Genomic DNA, 19016 nt, shown 5'->3' with positions numbered 1-19016 from the left:
TCCCATCTTACACACAGACGCACACTCCTACCCCACCCCTTCACCAAGCAGTCACACACTACTCCGTCACTCCTCGCCTCACAGCCTGCAGTCATGGTATCCCCCATGCACCCTACCCCGCACCCTCAAACTCACTATCTGCCCTGCAGTCGCGGTATCTCCACCCAGCTGACTTTCACTCCACCACCACCAATTCCCACCCTATTTTCAAAAAGACACCCAGACAACACATGATTTGTCTGGTTTTGTTGCACATCATCTCTTATTTGATGTAATCCCCTTCCCTCCCTCCTTGTAAGCTCTTTGAGCAAGATACCCTGGGATGCATCTGAGCTGTCCCTGGCACCAAAGGGTTTTTATTTGGGGGGCTGGAGAGGCAGCAAAGTCATTTTTACTCCCCTCCTCCAGAACCTAGGGCTAGCTGGCTGTCAGGCCATTCCCCTGAGTAAAGAAGAACACCTCTAGGGCATGCATATTATACCAGGAAATGAGAGGGGAGTACCTGGGATCAGTACCTGCCATAGCTACCCTACACCAGAGAATTCCTCTTCACTGGAGGAATCTGCCACAGGCCAGAGGAGCAGGTCCATGGCTACTTTCACAGGCCTGGATTTTTGTTTTGCCAGTGTGTGCTCCCCTCTGACCCCTCCCGCCCCCCGTGCAAGCAGTGAGCAGGGCCTCAGGGGAAGAGGTCGAGTGGGGGCAAGGCCTTGGGGTGGAGCGCGAGTAGAGGGGCCATGACCAAAAGATGAATCCGGCCTTGTGGGTGCTGAGCACCCGCCCCTTTTTTTTTTAGGGGTGCTTGAGCCCCGGGGCACACTTGGAGTGCAAAGCAGCTACAGTGTGACCAAGAATCTGGACCCGAGTTGACTTTATTTCTGTGAAGCACAATGTGCACTTATTGTGCTATAATAAGTTCAATATTATATTAAATGATCAATGCTCACAACGGATCTCTGAGGATGACAACCATCCCTACCATTCAAATCCAGGAACTGAGGCAGCCGGCTATTTTATTTCCTGCTTTTACCTACAGTTGCTGGCTGTTGAGATTCTGCGGTTCTAGCTGGAGAACTGAGTTCTCCAATACCTGTAATGCCAACCTCATTTACTATTTGATCCAGCCTGATTACACCCAGTAGTGAAATGGCTAGACAGAATGAGGCCCATGGTAAAGAAAAGACAGAGATATAGATTTGTAGGTACAGGTTGAACACTGCCCATATTTGAATGACACACAAATATGAAAAGCCTGCTGACAGTCAAAACAAACACACACCCACAAACCCCTGCTGAAACAAGCACAACAGTGTACCTGCTATAAGTTTCGCTGTCCTCATAGCATGCAGAGAAGCACCTACTCTCCTCACTTAATATTCTTCTCACTGAGTCCACAATCCCCCTTAGCTATTATACTTCATTGCTTTAGCTTTATTTTTCATACGCTGTAAAAATAAATCGTATACAAAACATAGGAACACAACAGCTAGGTCATGCATCTCACTGCCTTGATGAATGCAACTATGCAAGGATCGTACAAAACTGTGTTACAGCCGAGCTGCTGTACAGTAATGAATTAGGGTATTTCTGTTGGCTGTAGACTCATTATACTTTTCTTCCCCACTTCTTAACTAACCCTCCAGGCTCTATTCTATTTTCACTTACACTAACGTCTATATCTCAGCCTCATATAAATCCTTACAAAAGATGACCTTGCTATACAGTGAAATATGACAATGACCAGATTTTTCAGAGGAGTAATTGTTTTCAATAGATAACCCTGTTCTACCGTAATGACTCTCAACAAAATGCTGCAATATGATCTGTATCCTGTATCTGTCCCTGGTTTCATTAACACCAAAGAGCAATGAAGATTTTGGCATATAGATCTCAGAGTACTATAAAGTTCTGGTTCAGAAAATGATCCAAGTGACTAGTAAAGAAATAAAACTTGAATTAAAAGTCCATTCTTTGCGGAACAGTCACCCCTCAACACACACACAACACTCCCATAAAGCTGATAGGGCTTGAGAGTACATATTGCAGGGACAAATATACACCCCAGAGAGGAAGCTTGTGGTTAAAAAACTGTGCTAGGACTCAAGAGATCAGGGTTTAAGCCCCAGCTCAGTCGTCTTCTGTGACCATGGGCATGTCACTTAATTTCTCCGTGCTTCAATTTCCAGTCTGTAAAATGGGGGATAACAATCCTTTCTTCTTCCCCAGCCTCAGTTTGTCTTGTCTGTTCAGACTGTAAGCTCTTCAGATAAGAGACTGTCTCTTGCCATGTGTTTGTATAACTGCTGGTCCAAAGGGCCCCCCCACTATCTCATCTGAGTACTGCAGGCACTACTGCACTATTAGTAATCAATAACTTATGCTAGAAGCACTGCTTATACACACTCATAGTCTATCCTAATGAACTGGTTAGCATTTACATTCTAATCTCTCCTAAACAAAAGCAGAATAAGAAAAAAAAAGTGTATATTTTAGATTCCTGTTGTCATGTAGTAATTACTGATCTGTTTTAAATCTGAATCTATTCTTCCATAAACACTCAGATTGTTCTATGCTACTATCAGCCTCAGCCCTCAGTCTCCCTCCTGTCTGTGCCATCTTCAAGTAATTAAGGTCACTTTCCCAGCTGTTGTATCTGCAAGAGGCCTCACTGTCTTCACCAGAAATAATTGTCAGCCTGTTCCTGTTTTTCTTAAAACAGCCTTTCAGTTCCACCTGCCCCGCTTCCTGCACCTTCATCTTGATTACAGAGTTAGAAGAAAAGAGTCAGTAAAATTCCAGGCAACATCAAACATGCTTGCACCACACAATAGAAGTCCAAGATAACCAATACCAACAGGGCGGGGGTGGGAAAAATTATAGACTTAGACTGATAGTGTTCCCTGCTTTTATAAATAATCCTTCCTCCTTCTTGCAAAACAGTTTGAGGAATTTAATTACTGGGAGTGGGAAGATTTCTTAGGAGCAGCACTTTTTCCCCTACTCCTAAAATATTCCACCTGTACCAGGGTAAGCATGTTTGTTTCACAAGGATGAAAAACCCAGGACACACACCCATTAGGCGATTCCAGGATGCCCATTAAATGGTGCTCCAGTCCAGATGGGGACTGCCCACTAACTAATTCAAGCCGGTTATTTGTATAGGCAGCAAAATGTGCACTGCTGTTCAATGAATTATTGATTCTGCACACACCCCACCTTAGGGTGACCAGATGTCCAGATTTTATAGGGACAGTCCCGATTTGTGGGTCTCTTTCTTATATAGGATCCTATTACGCCCCACCTCCTGTCCCGATTTTTTACACTTGCTGTCTGGTCACCCTACCCCACCTCCAAGTGGTATGGGTCAGAACCAGCACACAACAGAGCATGTGAGCGGGTCATTGGTGAGCACAGTTCCACTGATGCCACCTGTGGTCGTCACAGAGACCGACAGCAGCACCAAGGAAAGCAATGTCAAAGTACAGAGAACAAGCAGAGATCAGCCTTCATGGAAGGCCTAAGATCTGTAGGAAAGGAGAGAAACTGAGGCAAAAAGGGTCCAGGGTCACATCGGACAACTGTGGCAGAGCCAAGACCTGAATCCAGATCTCTTGAAGGCCCAATCCTATGCCTCAGCTGAAAGACCATCCCCACTGGCGTCAGTTAAGCCGCTCCAGATTTACACCAGGATAACAGTTCAGATTTTGGCTCACAAAACGTTCCTGTCCAGAGCTGACAATCATTCTTTGGAAGATTAACAGACTGATTTGCAATGGTTTATCTTTACCTTGGGGTTTCAGATTTGTTATATGCATCTTTATCTTCAGGACTGGGACACCACAGACAGTTGATTTATGTAGCACTGACTGGGTCTATTGACTGTATGGAATTAAGATATAGAGCTTTCTACAGCTACAAGAGGGAGTTAATAAATACTAGTTTCATTACCTCACATTGCTGGGAATTTCTCCTTCCCACTACAAGTTCTTGGATGGACAATTCTCAATAGGAGCCAGCTTTTAGATAGCAAATACTTTTTTATTCCATATATTGTTGTAGGTCTCCCATATAATCTGCTGCTGCCAAATCTATTTTTATTTTGCTTGTAATTACATGTAAGGTGCCAAGAAAATGGCATTCTTTGTAGCTTTACTATATTACTTCTGGTTATTGCTTGTCAAACTGTACTGCTTTGAATATGCAGAAAGCCTAATAAAATATTGTAAATCCACTGACATACAAACAGTTTTCATCAAGTTACAAAAAATGAAACCTCCTGAGTAATTCACAACAACTAATGAAGAACAGGATTTGTGTTATTTTTCTACTGCTGCAGAACTTGTGCAAAATATTCGTTTGTTCAAGTATATTGTATAGCTGTAACTAAAATCAATTGGAGTATTTCACAGAGGTATAGTCTAGGCCTGTGACCACAGGCCTGTAAACTGTGCACTCCTGAGTTCTAATTACCACTGTCATCTCAAGAAAGCCATTTAACCTTTATGCCTTTTTTTCCCCCATCCACACACCTAGAAACGTTATACAGATGGTTAGTGCTTGTGAAAGAGCTGTATAGCTTTAGAAGGCTGCAAGTGACACTGTTTATTAATGTGTACAAGAACCGATAAAAAAAAAAAAAGCAGTGTTTGCTCGTCTCAGGCACACTGTACCATCTGAGACTCTTATAGATAGAAGTCTTATAATAAGAATGGTCGATGTACAAATCAATGAAAGACGACAGCCTCTCCCTAGGCACTATCTTTAATGCAGAGCTATTTTTTCAAACTGAAGAGCTACCATTCGTTACAAATATTAGCCTTAAGTTTGGAAATGGCTGAAAAATCCTGTTTTCTATGAGATTTTGCAGGTTTGGAGCGATCCCCCTCTGAAGGAAATAATGTAATTAGACTTCTCCTTGATTTCCCTGCTCGGGTGAGGGGAAACCTATCCAAATGCTTTCTCTGCATAGAATTTCTCTTTTCAGCAGTGGCTCCTGTACACAGCCAGAGATGCTTAGGACACAGGTACAGCAGCAGCAAAATAATCAATTTCTTTACAATGCGCTTCCTTACATGCCTCCTCAAGACTACTAGTCACAACATCTACAAGAAACTAGCTGTCTAAGTCATCTACCTATTTCATGAGTGAACTGCTTGGAGTGAGACAGGCCAGTGTTGGGAGTGAAGTGCTTAAGGACACTGGAGTGGCATCTGGAAACTAAAGTGGGAGAAAAACAAGCGAGAGCAATGTGTGGAAGAAGGCAGGGAGGAGGGATTTGGACCCCCATCCTGCAATGGGTGGAGCTCTGCATCCATTCAGAGCCTCACTGATGTTAACGGTGCCCCTGTGCCTGCAAGGAGCTCCACGGGTATCAGTGAGGCCTTGGATGGGCACACATTTCTGTTCATACAGCTCCAACAACAAAGCAAAGAAACAAGTCGGGTGCCCATCCTCCTCCTGATTACATCGCTTGTATATTTCATCCTTCTCTCCCATCCTTAGTGTATCTTTGTCTTTTTAAGTTATATGTTCCTCAGGGCAAGGATTTCAAAAATTGTTACTATTATTGTCTTATCATTTTTGTCCTTAGCAGCACTCACAACATGAAAGATGTTGTCTCCAGCTGTGTTCAGACAGCACCTTGCATGCTGTGGGAGCGACTACAAACAACATCGTGTTGCTTTTAAACAAACTGGGATTCTGAAAGAATCCAAAAAACAGCATGCAGCTTGTCTTTCTCCCTTTCAGTGGTGCCAGGCAGCATATGTCTTGTTAGCACACATCTTGACCTGGTTAAAACTAACCCTATAACTTGACCTGCTATTTTTCTACAAGTAGTAACACGTTGAAAAATACCAACACCAGTACAATGCTAATATACTTTTTTTCTTCTTCATACTGACATTTCCATGAAGGTTACACTACAGAATAACTACACATATGTACAGATCTCAAGCCAAACAAAATCTAGGACTTTTCTCCCCAGTGAAGCATTTTTTTTTAATCAAAGCTGCTTTAAGATCTGTATACCTATACACACACTGAGTAGTATCCTACGCCATGAGTAATCAACACTGACATCAACATACTAAGGAATTACTTCAAGTGAGTAAGGGTTTCCATAAAAGACGGTTACTCACCTTTGTAACTGTTGTTCTTCGAGATGTGTTGCTCATATCCATTCCAGTTAGATGTGTGCGCCGCGCGTGCACATTCGTCGGAAAACTTTTACCCTAGCAACTCAGTGGGCCAGCAGGTCGCCCCCTAGAGTGGCGCCATCATGGCGTTTGATACATACCCCTGCCGGCCCACCCGCTCCTCAGTTCCTTCTTGCCGGCTACTCCGACAGTGGGGAAGGAGGGCGGGTGTGGAATGGATATGAGCAACACATCTCGAAGAACAACAGTTACAAAGGTGAGTAACCGTCTTTTCTTCTTCGAGTGATTGCTCATATCCATTCCAGTTAGGTGAATCCCAAGCCTTACGTAGGCGGTGGGGTCGGAGTGAAATGTGGCAGCATGAAAACTGCTGAGCCAGAGGCTACAGCATCTCTTGACTGTCGAACCAGGGCATACTGCGAAGCAAAGGTATGGACCGAGGACCAATGGAGCTGCGCGACAGATCTCGTGGGTAGGAACACAAGCCAGCAAGGTGGCAGATGAAGCCTGAGCCCTGGTAGACTGTACGATGATGTGGCTTGGGGAAATATGAGCCAAATCATAACAAGTGCGGAAGTCCGCCATCACCCAAGATGAGATCCTCCGAGAGGAAAACAAGCAAGCCCTCCCTTTGGCCCGCTACCGTGACAGAGCTGGGGCACCTTACGAAATGGTTCTGGCAGCGCAATATAAATGCGAGCACTCCACAGATGTCCAAGGAGTGCAATGGTTGTGCCCATTGCGTTGAGCTGTGGGTAACATGAAAGGCCGAAACCACCTTAGGGAGGAAAGCTGGGTGCGGTCATAACTGCACCTTGTCTTTGTGAAACCTAGTGTACGGCGGAACCACCGTAAGAGCTCTGAGCTCGGAGACCCGTCTGGCTGATGTAACAGCTACGAGGAAAGTTGTCGTCCAAGACAGGTATAGCAGAGGGCCAGTCGTGAACGGCTCGACTGGGGGAGACATAAGTCTGGTTAAAACTAGGTTGAGGTCCCAGGTTGGGGCTGGGCGGCGCACCCGAGGGTGCAAGCTCTCCAAGCCCTTGAGGGATCTCGAACCCATAGAGCGTGAGAACACGGAACGTCCACCTTAGCCTGGCTGGAAGGTAGAGATGGCTGCTGAGTGTATCCTCAGCAATGATACCGCCAGGTCCTGCCGCTGAAGGCCAGAGGCAGGCCAAATAGAGGGGATCGAGGCCTCAGCCGGAGCAAGATTGAGCGTATTGCAGCTGTAGACGAAACGCTTCCACCTGGCCCGGTACGTTGACCAGGTGGAAGGCTTCCTGTCACCCCGGCTCAGTTACGCAGCAGCCACACCGTGAGGTGAAGAGGCTGCAGGTCCGAGTGACGAAGCCTGTCGTTGCCCTGAGTGATGAGGTCTGGGTGGGGTGGCAGGGTAATTGGGTCTGTTATTGACAGGCCGAGCAACGTGGTATATCAGTGCTGCCTGGACCACTCTGGAGTGATCATGATGATGCGCGCTCTGCCCCTGCGGAGTTTGAGCAGGACCTAATGAACCAGTGGGAACAGTGGGAAGGCATAATGGAGTTGGCCTTTCCACGGCATCAGGAATGCGTCCAAGATCGATCCCGAGGAGGGACCTTGGAAGGAGCAGAACATCTGGCATTTTCTGCTCTCGCGGTGAGCGAACAGGTCTATGTGAGGAAACATCTCCACTTCTGGAAAGCAGAACGCCTCACATGGGGCAGAGTGATCACTCGTAAGACAGGAAAGACCTGCTGAGTCAAAGCGCCAAGACGTTCCGAACGCCTGGGAGAAAGGACGTCACCAGCTCCATCGAGTGGGCCATGCAAAAGTCCCGGAAATGGATGGCCTCCTGACAAAAGGGGGGGAGGACCATGTCCCTCCCTGGATATTTATGAAGCACATGGCCGCTGTGTTGGCTGTAAACACCGAGATACAACGGCCTCGCAGCTGCCGCTGGAACCCCTGGCACGCCAGGCGGACTACTCTCATTTTTGGGGCATTGATGTGGAATGCCAGCTCCCGAGAAGACCAAAGGCCTTAAGCTCGGAGGTGACCATGAGCACTTGAGCAGAGAGATGACGCGTCCGTCGTCAGGGGCAGTGAGGGCTGGGGCGGATGAAACCGCATCCCTGCCCACACCAGGGAGGGAGTTAGCCACCACTCTAGGGAGCCTAAGGTGCTCGAGGGAACGGTGACTACCATGACCATTGGCTCCCTGTCCGGGTGGTACGCCGAGGTGAGCCGGACTTGGAGAGGACGGAGGCGGAGCTTGGCGTGTTTGGTTACAAACTTGCGGGCAACCATGGACCCAGGAGACTGAGACAAGTTCGAGCCGAGGTCGTTGGGAAAGCCTGCAGACCTCAGATGATTGTTGCCATCGCCTAAAACCGCAGTTGTGATAAGCAGGCTCCGGCTAGGTAGGAGACCAGGATAGCCCCTAGGAAGTCCAACCTCTGCATGGGAACCAGAGTGGATTGCTCTATAGTAATCATCAGGCCTTGACCTGTGAATAAGACCGTGACGATGCCCACGCGCTGAGTGGTTTGTGTCTCAGAGTCTCCTCGGATAAGCAAATCGTCCAGATACGGAAAATCGCATATCCGACATCCGCGAAGGTAGGCGGCGACTATGGCCGTAAACCAGAAGTACTGACAGTTGGCTAGAAAGCGGAGGTATCTCCTGTGCGGAGGGAAGATGGCGTTGTGAAAGTACGCGTCCTTCATATCCAGGGCGGCATAGTAGCCCCCAGGAGGCAAGGATGGAATAATGGTTCCCAGGGATACCGTGCGGAACTTCAACCTTATCCTAAACCGGTTGAGTCCGTGCAGGACTAGGAAGGTCTGAGACCTGCGTTCGAGTGGGGGACTAGGGCATAACGGGAGCAAAACCCCTTGCCCCTTTCATCCATCGGCGTCTGCACCTCTTGTACGAGGAATTGCTCGTGAGAGGGGTCCCTGAGGGGGACAGGGCTGGAACAAATTAGAGGTGGTACCTATGCTCCACCGTGCGCAGGATTCAGCGATCTGAAATTAACTGGGGCAACGCCAGGAGAAAGCGGGATTGGGATCCCGGCCTGTGACTGGTACACCGCCCTCAGGCGCACCTTGGAAGGTTCGTCTTTGGTCCCAGTGGTAATTGCGAGGGACCTTGACCTTGGCTCTTTAGGGGTCCTGACGTTCGTCTGCGACCACCTTGGCCTCGCCGTTTGCCAAAGTCCTGTCTCTGGCTAGGCACAGAGTATGGCGGCTGGGGACAGAAAGGCCTGCGTTTGGTCGCTGGCATATGCATGCTGAGAGAGCGCATTAGGACCCTATTGTCCATCAGGCTTGGCAGCCTGGGGCTGTCTTTGCCGCGAAAGGCCTTTACCAACAAAGGGTAAATCCTGAATGGCATACTGCAGCTCCGGCCGGAGGTTTGAAACCTGAAGCCATGAGATGCACCTCATGGCGACACCAAAGGCCAGAGTCTTGGCTGCAGAGTCTGCTGCGTCCAACGAGGCCTGGAGGGACGCTCTGGGTACCTTTTTTCCCCCGTCCTCCAAGACGGCAGCGAACTCTTGGCGGGAGTTTTGAGGGAGAAACTCCATAAACTAAACTACCTTCACCCAGGTGCTATAATTATCGCAGCTAAGCAAGGCTTGTTGCTTTGCTACCCAGAGCTGCAGGGCTTCTGCAGAGTACACCTGGCGGCCAAACAGGTTCATTCGCCAAGCCTCTTTCGGTTTCGGGGCTGGCGCCCGCTGGCCATCATATCAGAATCGTGGTCCTGAGCATAAGATCTGCGCATGTGGGATGACACGGATGCGTGTCCGGATGGCCATGGAGGTACTAAAAGAAGGCACAGGCAGAGTCTCTGACTCTATCGGACCTTGCCCAACTCGGCACCGGGAACCGGCACCGGGAGGCGTACCGGTACCTGAAACGAGATCCAGACCCGCAACCAGAATGGTGCCTGGAGGTCGACCGAGATCTCGAGGCTCGGGGAGAGGCTACAGGAGTCAAGGTACCTGTCGCGGTGCCGGGAGTCGGAACAGTGCCGATAGCGGGTCGGCGAACGGGATACCGACCGGTGCAGCGAGTGCGACCAGTACCGATGAGGAAAACAGCACCGGGACTGCAAGTGGTGTCGGGCGTGCCGACAGGATCTGGAGTGTCTGCGGGACCGTGATCATGAACGGTGCCGCTCTGCTGTGCTGACAGAGGACGGTCACATGAAGAGACTGTATTACCCGCACCGGCGGTGCCGGGGTCAGGCAGCATCGACTCTGTCATGGCAATGAGATCCCTCGCCGTTGGTAATGTCTCCGGCGTGGAGGGAACAGCAGGCTCAACCACAGTGCATACTGGGGAGCTGTCAGGCACCGGATTCAACGGCCCTCGTGGGACCGGGATCGACGGTACCGAGGTCATCAGAGCTTCGGTAGGTGTCGGTGCCGGGCGATCCGAGTTAGATGAGCTGTCTGGCTGCGGTGCCGTCGGCACGGAAGCAGCAGAAGCAATAAGCTCAACCACGGCGCGCGCCGGGGAGCCGTCAGGCACCGGATTCTACGGCCCTTGTGGGACTGGAATCGAGGGTGCCGACGCTGTCGGTGCCTCAGAGGTGTCGGTGCTGGGCAATCCGACTTAGACGAGCTCTCTGGCTGCGGTGCCGTTGGCACGGAAGCAGCAGGAGCAGTAGCTCAACCACGGCGCGTGCCGGGGAGCCGTCAGGCACCGGATTCTACGGCCCTTGTGGGACCGGGATCGACGGTGCCGACGTCGTCGGTGCCGCAGCAGGTGTCGGTGCCGGGCGATCCGACTTAGACGAGCTCTCTGGCTGCGGTGCCATTGGCACGGAAGCAGCAGGAGCAGTAGCTCAACCACGGCGCGGGCCGGGGAGCCGTCAGGCACCGGATTCTACGGCCCTTGTGGGACCGGGATCGACGGTGCCGATGTCGTCGGTGCCGCAGCAGGTGTCGGTGCCAGGCGATCCGACTTAGACGAGCTCTCTGGCTGCGGTGCCGTTGGCACAGAAGCAGCAGGAGCAGGGGGCTCAACCACGGCGCGTGCCGGGGAGCCGTCAGGCACCAGCAGGAATTGTAGGCTCTCTCGACCTCGGAGGAAGGGAGCGGTGCCGAGTCGACTTCGGTGCCGGCGACGGCCGGTGCCGAAAGGCCTTGGCAGTACCGGCGGGGTCCGGTGCCGAGGAGGCACTTCTGCCAGCCGCTTGATCATCGCTCGGCGCCAAAGGTGGAGGGGTAAGTGAAAGTCCCGCTCCTTTTTGTTCTCGGCTTAAAAGCCTTGCAAATGGGGCACTTAGCTGTCAAGTGCGATTCCCTCAGGCACTTCAAACAGGAGTCGTGTGGATCTCCCTTCGGCATCGGCTTCTGGCAGGCCGAGCCCATTTTAAAACCCGGTGAGCCGTGCATGGGCTCCGGCACCGGGTTCATGGAAGGGGCTACTTCCTGAACCCCGCTAACAATTACTAAACTAACTATGTTAGCAAAGAAAAAACGTATAACTATACAAATATATATATAAAAGGATTATAACTGCATAACTATATACGAGAACTACGAGTAGCTAGGGAAGTGGAGGTCAGCTAAGCCACGCTCCACTGTTCCAACGACCGACACGGGCGGTAAGAAGGAACTGAGGAGCGGGTGGGCCGGCAGGGGTATGTATCAAGCGCCATGATGGCGCCACTCCAGGGGGCGACCTGCCGGCCCACTGAGTTGCTAGGGTAAAAGTTTTCCGACGAATGTGCACGCGCGGCGCACACACCTAACTGGAATGGATATGAGCAATCACTCGAAGAAGAACTGACCCTTAATTTCTATCATTTAAACAAAAACAACCTTCAATTTAGTCTGCATCTCCATCAACTACATCATTTAGACAAGCATACAAAGCCAAAAAAAAAATGGAATTGTAAATGTCACACATGTCATCATCATGCGGTGACATAGATGAGCATCTCATTTCCCATCCCCTTAGTTTCATTATATTACAGTCCTTACTGAGATCAAATGAGTTTTGAAGAGAATGATGTCACACAAGGTATTAGAGTTGATGGAGTGTAGAGAGACTTTTCAATCTCCTTTAAAACACTGTGATGCTCCACAGTGTATTATTAAGGGAAACAAATGAACGCAATCTGCTTCGGCTTTTCACCAAGCCATCCACCAAAGACACGCTGGTGTAAATCAATTCCATTTCATTTCCCCCTTCATGCAGGAGAACTTTAAAAGGGTCAATGTCAAGGTTGGAAGGGAAAAAGAACCCAACTCCTATAGAACTTGAGGTTATGCAATACTTATAGATTATAAAGACACTGCAGTAACTTTGCTGGAGGGGGGTATTCAGGAAAAGAAAACATATAAACCCAATCTAGCTAACAAATAAACATGATGCATACTACGTTAGATTCTACAACAACAAATCATTGTGTAGTTTCATTGTGATAGCACGCCTGTGTGTAAGCACTTCAGGAGCAATGTTCTTGTCAATTTCTTTTTACTGTCTGAATATCAAATTGAGACAGCCAAGAATCGTATGGAAAAGTACTTAAGTGCATGAGATTCCCTACATCACATATCTGCCCAATAATTGAGGTGGATTATTTGCAATTGTGAAAAATGACAATCAAATGGAGAAATCATGGTTTTGTCACAGCAAAAAAATGCAAAAGTCATACTTTTAGTTTTAAAAAAAGGAGAAGTCACAGCACACAATGAATATGAAGTTTTCCAGAAGAAAAGTGTTAAACAATCATCACTCATAACAAAACACCAAATACATGCAGAATATACAGGAAGATTTTAGACAACACAAGCTGGCCTGTCGTGTTTTGCACATTCCTGAATCACAATGTTTAAAATGCACAGGACAAACAAAGAGCCAAATTAGTTAATATGCATGGAGTCTTGCCCAACCGAAGCCTGCTGGGGTTGACAAAGACCATGGGTGAAATCTTGACCCCAGTGAAGTCAATGGTAATTTTGCAATGGATTTCAGTGGGGCCATGATTTCACCCCATTCCATATTAATGAAAGCATCACCTCCATTTGTGCCCATGTGGCACTGACAAAAGTTGTTGAGTCATAAGTGCAGTCTATCAACCTCAAGGTAACCATGAAACATATTATGGTTCACCTACCTCAAACGGTGAGCCTTGGTAGACACAAGCACCTGTAGGACCAAAAAGAAAATGGATTAGAAGGAAGCTGATATTAACAGACTCACCCATAAACCAGTGCTTCAAAAGAACTTTGCCTGGCATTCTTTGAGCATCCACAATTCCCCTGAATGTCACTAGGGGGGTTTTTAGGCATGCCAATACAAAAGGCAACCAAATACAGAATAGGAAATGTTGTTATGAACGTGTGGTTTCACATTATAAGCTACTTGCACTATCCAAATGTTTTTTGTCCTTTTTCTACTTGCTTTAAGACCATGCAGCACTATCAATCCACCACTTGCTCAATCACTGCATCAAAAACTCAATTCAGTCCTAGCATCTCCTTGTTCACCTTCTCCTGGCACTGGCCACCTTCAAATCCAGTAGGCAGAAGCTCGATCACAGAGTGGGCCTGTATCCTTTGTGCTTTTTCTAGCATATGGCCTCTGGCAGCACAAACAACAAATCAGAATGGGGTAAGTGATGTAGCCACTTTATCATGGCAGCAGCATGCAGAGACATCAAGCACATTCATCCACCATCAAGAGCATAAAGAGGGCAGGCCATAACCAGCTGGCAAGCTGCTTGTTCTTGAGCTCCACAAAGGCAAGATGGTGAGCTCAAGAAGCCACGCATGGAGGGATGTCAGTTAAACTGCCCGTGACCACAATATGTCCTGTTATAATGAAGGAGGCTCTTTTGGTACCTATTTACCACTGTGGGCTGCATATGCAGCTCTCTATGTGCCATATGGGCTACTTCCATTCAATATATATACTACCTGTATGGTCCTGAGACTGTCACATGGATGCAACTGGATGATGCTTGGACCACAAGGGAGAGCCACTGGGCTGGGGGATGCAGTAAGTTGTCTATCTGCCAAGAAATGTGCCATCCATCCAAAATATAGTCCCACACCACCCATTGCCATTGTTCCTTGGATAGTCATGGCTGATGTACTCCCTGAGAGAGGCGATTATCTCACTCATTCAAGCAGAGTGCCTCAGGTGGCATCTATTAACTCCTCCGATCGTTCACAGGGTGCTGTCTGAGGTACTCTGCTTGGCATTGCCCACTGGCAAGTTTTTATCATTTGCAGTGTTGTTACAGCCATGTTGATCCCAAGATACGAGGGGAGGGGGGAAATGTGAAGATATATCTTTTATTGGACCAACTTCTGATGCTGTAAAGCTCATCTCCTCCACCAACAGAAGGCAGTCCAATAAAATATATTAATTTCCTCACCCACCTTGTCTCTCTCCAACTCTTACACATTTGATCCCGCCCCCTCTTAGCACATCTGTTTTCATAGCCTTTCCTCTCACTGAATAGTGGGCCAACGTTGTTCCTTCAGGAAGACCTCCTTGTATGGCTGTGTCCATCTTTCCAACTGAGGTCAAAAATAGCCCAGCACCAGAGAGCACAGACATGATGTGCAACAGCACCACAAGCTTCACCCACACAGAGGCAATGGGCCTCAAACCTGACCAGGAGGGACCTGCCCCTCTGGGGAGGGTAGTTTAGTTTCTATGCCACGGCATTCCTTGGCTTCTCCATTGACACTGCCAGTAAACTGACCTACCAGCTTGATGTCTCCCCTAGTGGTGGTTTTTGTAACATGGACACCTGTCCTCTAGGCACAGGACAGACACAATTAACTCTTTTCGCTTATCTATCTGGATCCTTGTACCACACCCAGCATTGTGTACCTTTCACACAGGCCCAACATCAGAAAGTGACAGCTTCCTCGCCTGAGTTTGAATTAGTAACCTAGAGGTGAACGCTTCATATCCCACTTCTAATCCCATGAATTGGCCACCTCCACAAAACTGTATTTCTTCTAATTAACTTGCCATCAAGCCAGAACATCTTAATATGCATCTACCTATAATAAAATTCATCTGGCATTTAGGCAGTTTGTGTAAAATGTGCAGGTTTCCATCTTGTCCCTAATATGCATCACGATTAAACTGCACATTCAGGACTCGGTTCTGAACCAACTAGAAACAGCCCCTGGGCTTCTCTGGGAGCAGGCTATTAAGCATATTACTTACAAGGCTGATTTAAACAAAATAAAAATGTGACACCAATAAGTCTGAAGGGATGTAAAACAACTGCTCAGCAGCAGAGGGAAAACCAAACCAAACCAAGGTTTTAGCCTAGCCTGCTGGCACCCAAGATGGCCAGGCTGGCTGCAGAGCAGGGAGGCACCCAAGATGGCCAGGCTGGCTGCAGGCAGACACAGGAGTCTTGTTCTGCAGAGTGGAAAACACAGAAACAAAGAAGGCATCTGAGAAAGCCTAGTAGGTGGTTTCCAAAAAGGAGTGGGCACTGGTTCCGCAATATACCTTCCAGACCATTGCTAAAGTGTCATGAGCATTAGCTTCGCAGGAAACTACTTGCCTGCTTTCTCATCCAGAGGTCATGTGCAGAGACAGCAATCAAGAAAGGCAGGAGACGAGTCTGCTACCATACGCAATAAAATAAAGGGCAGAATGAATCTCTGTGAGAAGACATATACCCCCCAAATAACCAGTCCAGCGCATCAAGACACTGCTTTAGGAGGCAGGTCCCCTATGAAGGAATGTCTAGTATAGTGAATGCTTACTGGAAGAGGGTAGGTTTAGAAGATAAAATAAAAAAAGAGCAAGTAAAAAATCACTTAGAAAAGTTAGATGCCTGCAAGTCACCAGGGCCTGATGAAATGAATCCTAGAATACTCAAGGAGTTAATAGAAGAGGTATCTGAGCCTCTAGCTATTATCTTTGGGAAATCATGGGAGACGGGGGAGATTCCAGAAGACTGGAAGGGGGCAAATATAGTGCCCATCTATAAAAAGGGAAATAAAAACAACCCAGGAAACTACAGACCAGTTAGTTTAACTTCTGTGCCAGGGAAGATAATGGAGCAGGTAATTAAAGAAATCATCTGCAAACACTTGGAAGGTGGTAAGGTGATAGGGAATAGCCAGCATGGATTTGTAAAGAACAAATCGTGTCAAACTAATCTGATAACATTCTTTGATAGGATAACGAGCCTTGTGGATAAGGGAGAAGCGGTGGATGTGATATACCTAGACTTTAGTAAGGCATTTGATACAGTCTCGCATGATATTCTTATAGATAAACTAGGAAAGTACAATTTAGATGGGGCTACTATAAGGTGGGTGCATAACTGGCTGGATAACCGTACTCAGAGAGTAGTTATTAATGGCTCCCAATCCTGCTGGAAAGGTAAAACAAGTGGGGTTCCGCAGGGGTCTGTTTTGGGACCGGCTCTGTTCAATATCTTCATCAACGATTTAGATGTTGGCATAGAAAGTACGCTTATTAAGTCTGCGGACGATACCAAACTGGGAGGGATTGCAACTGCTTTGGAGGACAGGGTCAAAATTCAAAATGATCTGGACAAATTGGAGAAATGGTCTGAGGTAAACAGGATGAAGTTCAATAAAGATAAATGCAAAGTGCTCCACTTAGGAAGGAACAATCAGTTTCACACATACAGAATGGGAAGAGACTGTCTAGGAAGGAGTATGGCAGAAAGAGATCTAGGGGTCATAGTAGACCACAAGCTTAATATGAGTCAACAGTGTGATACTGTTGCAAAAAAGCAAACGTGATTCTGGGATGCATTAACAGGTGTGTTGTAAACAAGACACGAGAAGTCATTCTTCCGCTTTACTCTGTGCTGGTCAGGCCTCAACTGGAGTATTGTGTCCAGTTCTGGGCACCGCATTTCAAGAAAGATGTGGAAAAACTGGAAGGGGTCCAGAGAAGAGCAACAAGAATGATTAAGTTCTCTGATTGAGAACATGACCTATGAAGGAAGGCTGAAGGAATTGGGTTTGTTTAGTTTGGAAAAGAGAAGACTGAGAGGGGACATGATAGCAGTTTTCAGTTATCTAAAAGGGTGTCATCAGGAGGAGAGAGAAAACCTGTTCACCTTAGCCTCCAATGATAGAACAAGAAGCAATGGGCTTAAACTGCAGCAAGGGAGATTTAGGTTGGACATTAGGAAAAAGTTCCTAACTGTCAGGGTAGTTAAACACTGGAATAGATTGCCTAGGGAAGTTGTGGAATCTCCATCTCTGGAGATATTTAAGAGTAGGTTAGATAAATATTTATTAGGGATGGTCTAGACAGTATTTGGTCCTGCCATGAGGGCAGGGGACTGGACTCGATGACCTCTTGAGGTCCCTTCCAGTCCTAGAGTCTATGAGTCTATGCAGGCGGTAGGAAAAACGGACAGCCCTCCCAAGCATTTTCAGCACACCAAAAGGATTGTGGGGAAAACGAGAATGGGCAAGTTTAGGTTTGTAGCTTTTTTATGTAATCAAGTGCTCTAGATACAGATGAATCTCTCTCTCTCCAATATTCATTGTCCTGCTTGCCTTGAAATGGAAACTGCAGGTACTTTGAGGCATGGATTGAAAAGTTGAATTGTTTCACTGGTAGAAAAACACAACTTTAGAGGTGCTTCTAGACAATTTAAAAAAACCCTTGTTGTTACCGAAAGGGTCTCGTCCCATCCCCCCCCCCGCCAGTAACTGATTCCTGCATCAGCTACTGAATGATAAATATCCTTTACTCCAATTGTCCTTCCTTATCCTAGGGTACGTCTACACTGTGGGATTATTCTGATTTTACGTAAACGGGTTTTGTAAAACAGACTGCATAAAGTCGAGTGCACGCGGCCACACTAAGCACATTAATTTGGTGGTGTGTGTCCATGGTCCGAGGCTAGCATCAATTTCCGGAGCGTTGCACTGTGGGTAGCTATTCCGTAGCTATCCCATAGTTCCCGCAGTCTCCTCCGCCCATTGGAATTCTGGGTTGAGATCCCAGTGCCTGATGGGGTAAAAATCATTGTCGCGGGTGGTTCTGGGTAAATGTCGTCAGTCATTCCTTCCTCCTTCTGGGAAAGCAACGGCAGACAATCATTTCGCGCCCTTTTTCCCTGGATTGCCCTGGCAGACGCCACAGCACAGCAACAAGGGAGCCCGTTCAGCTTTTTTTTTTTTTTTTTTTTTTACTGTCACTGTATGTGTACTGGATGCCGCTGACAGAGGCGATACTGCAGCGCTACACAGCAGCATTCATTTGCCTTTGCATGACAGCGGAGACGGTTATCAGTCGTTCTGTACCATCTGCTGCGCCATTGTAAATTGGCTATGAGATGACGGTTATCTGTCGTTCTGTACCGTCTGCTGCTGTCATGGGTGCCCCTGGCTGAGGTCGGCCGGGGGCGCAAAGACAAAAATGGGAATGACTCCCTGAGTCAATCCCTCCTTTATGGTATCTAAAAATAGAGTCAGTCCTGCCTAGAATATGGGGCAAGTGTACTAGAGAACCATTGTACGAGAGCACAGCCGCTCCATGTCAGATCCCGCAGAAATGATGAGCTGCATGCCATTCTACGGGGTGTCCCTGCAACAACCCCACCCGTTGCTTCCCTCCTCCCCAAACCTTCCTGGGCTACTGTGGCAGTGTCCCCCCCATTTGTGTGATGAAGTAATAAAGAATGCAGGAATAAGAAACACTGACTTTGTTAGTGAGATAAAATGAGGGGGAGGCAGCCTCCAGCTGCTATGATAGTCCAGGCAGGACATTAAGCGGTGTGGGGGAGAGGAGCCCAGCATCCCACTGCTATGATAGTCCAGGCAGTACAGAATCTTTTTTTACATGTGAAAGGGAGGGGGCTGATGGAGCT

General features: G+C 47.8%; 1 protein-coding gene across 1 annotated transcript in view; it reads right to left on the bottom strand.

Moving 5' to 3' along the window:
- The window catches only part of FRAS1 (Fraser extracellular matrix complex subunit 1), a 319392-nt gene that overhangs the window by 286639 nt on the left and 13737 nt on the right, over nt 1–19016 (bottom strand). The window contains exon 3 of the mRNA XM_050945248.1: nt 13284–13315. Coding sequence (XP_050801205.1) covers nt 13284–13315 — 32 coding nt within the window. The remainder of the gene's footprint in view (nt 1–13283; nt 13316–19016) is intronic.

Source organism: Gopherus flavomarginatus, chromosome 3 (genome assembly GCF_025201925.1).
Source record: "Gopherus flavomarginatus isolate rGopFla2 chromosome 3, rGopFla2.mat.asm, whole genome shotgun sequence".
Lineage (NCBI taxonomy): Eukaryota > Metazoa > Chordata > Testudines > Testudinidae > Gopherus > Gopherus flavomarginatus.
Note: the sequence above shows the minus strand (reverse complement) of the source record. Positions and strands in the feature narration are given on the sequence as shown.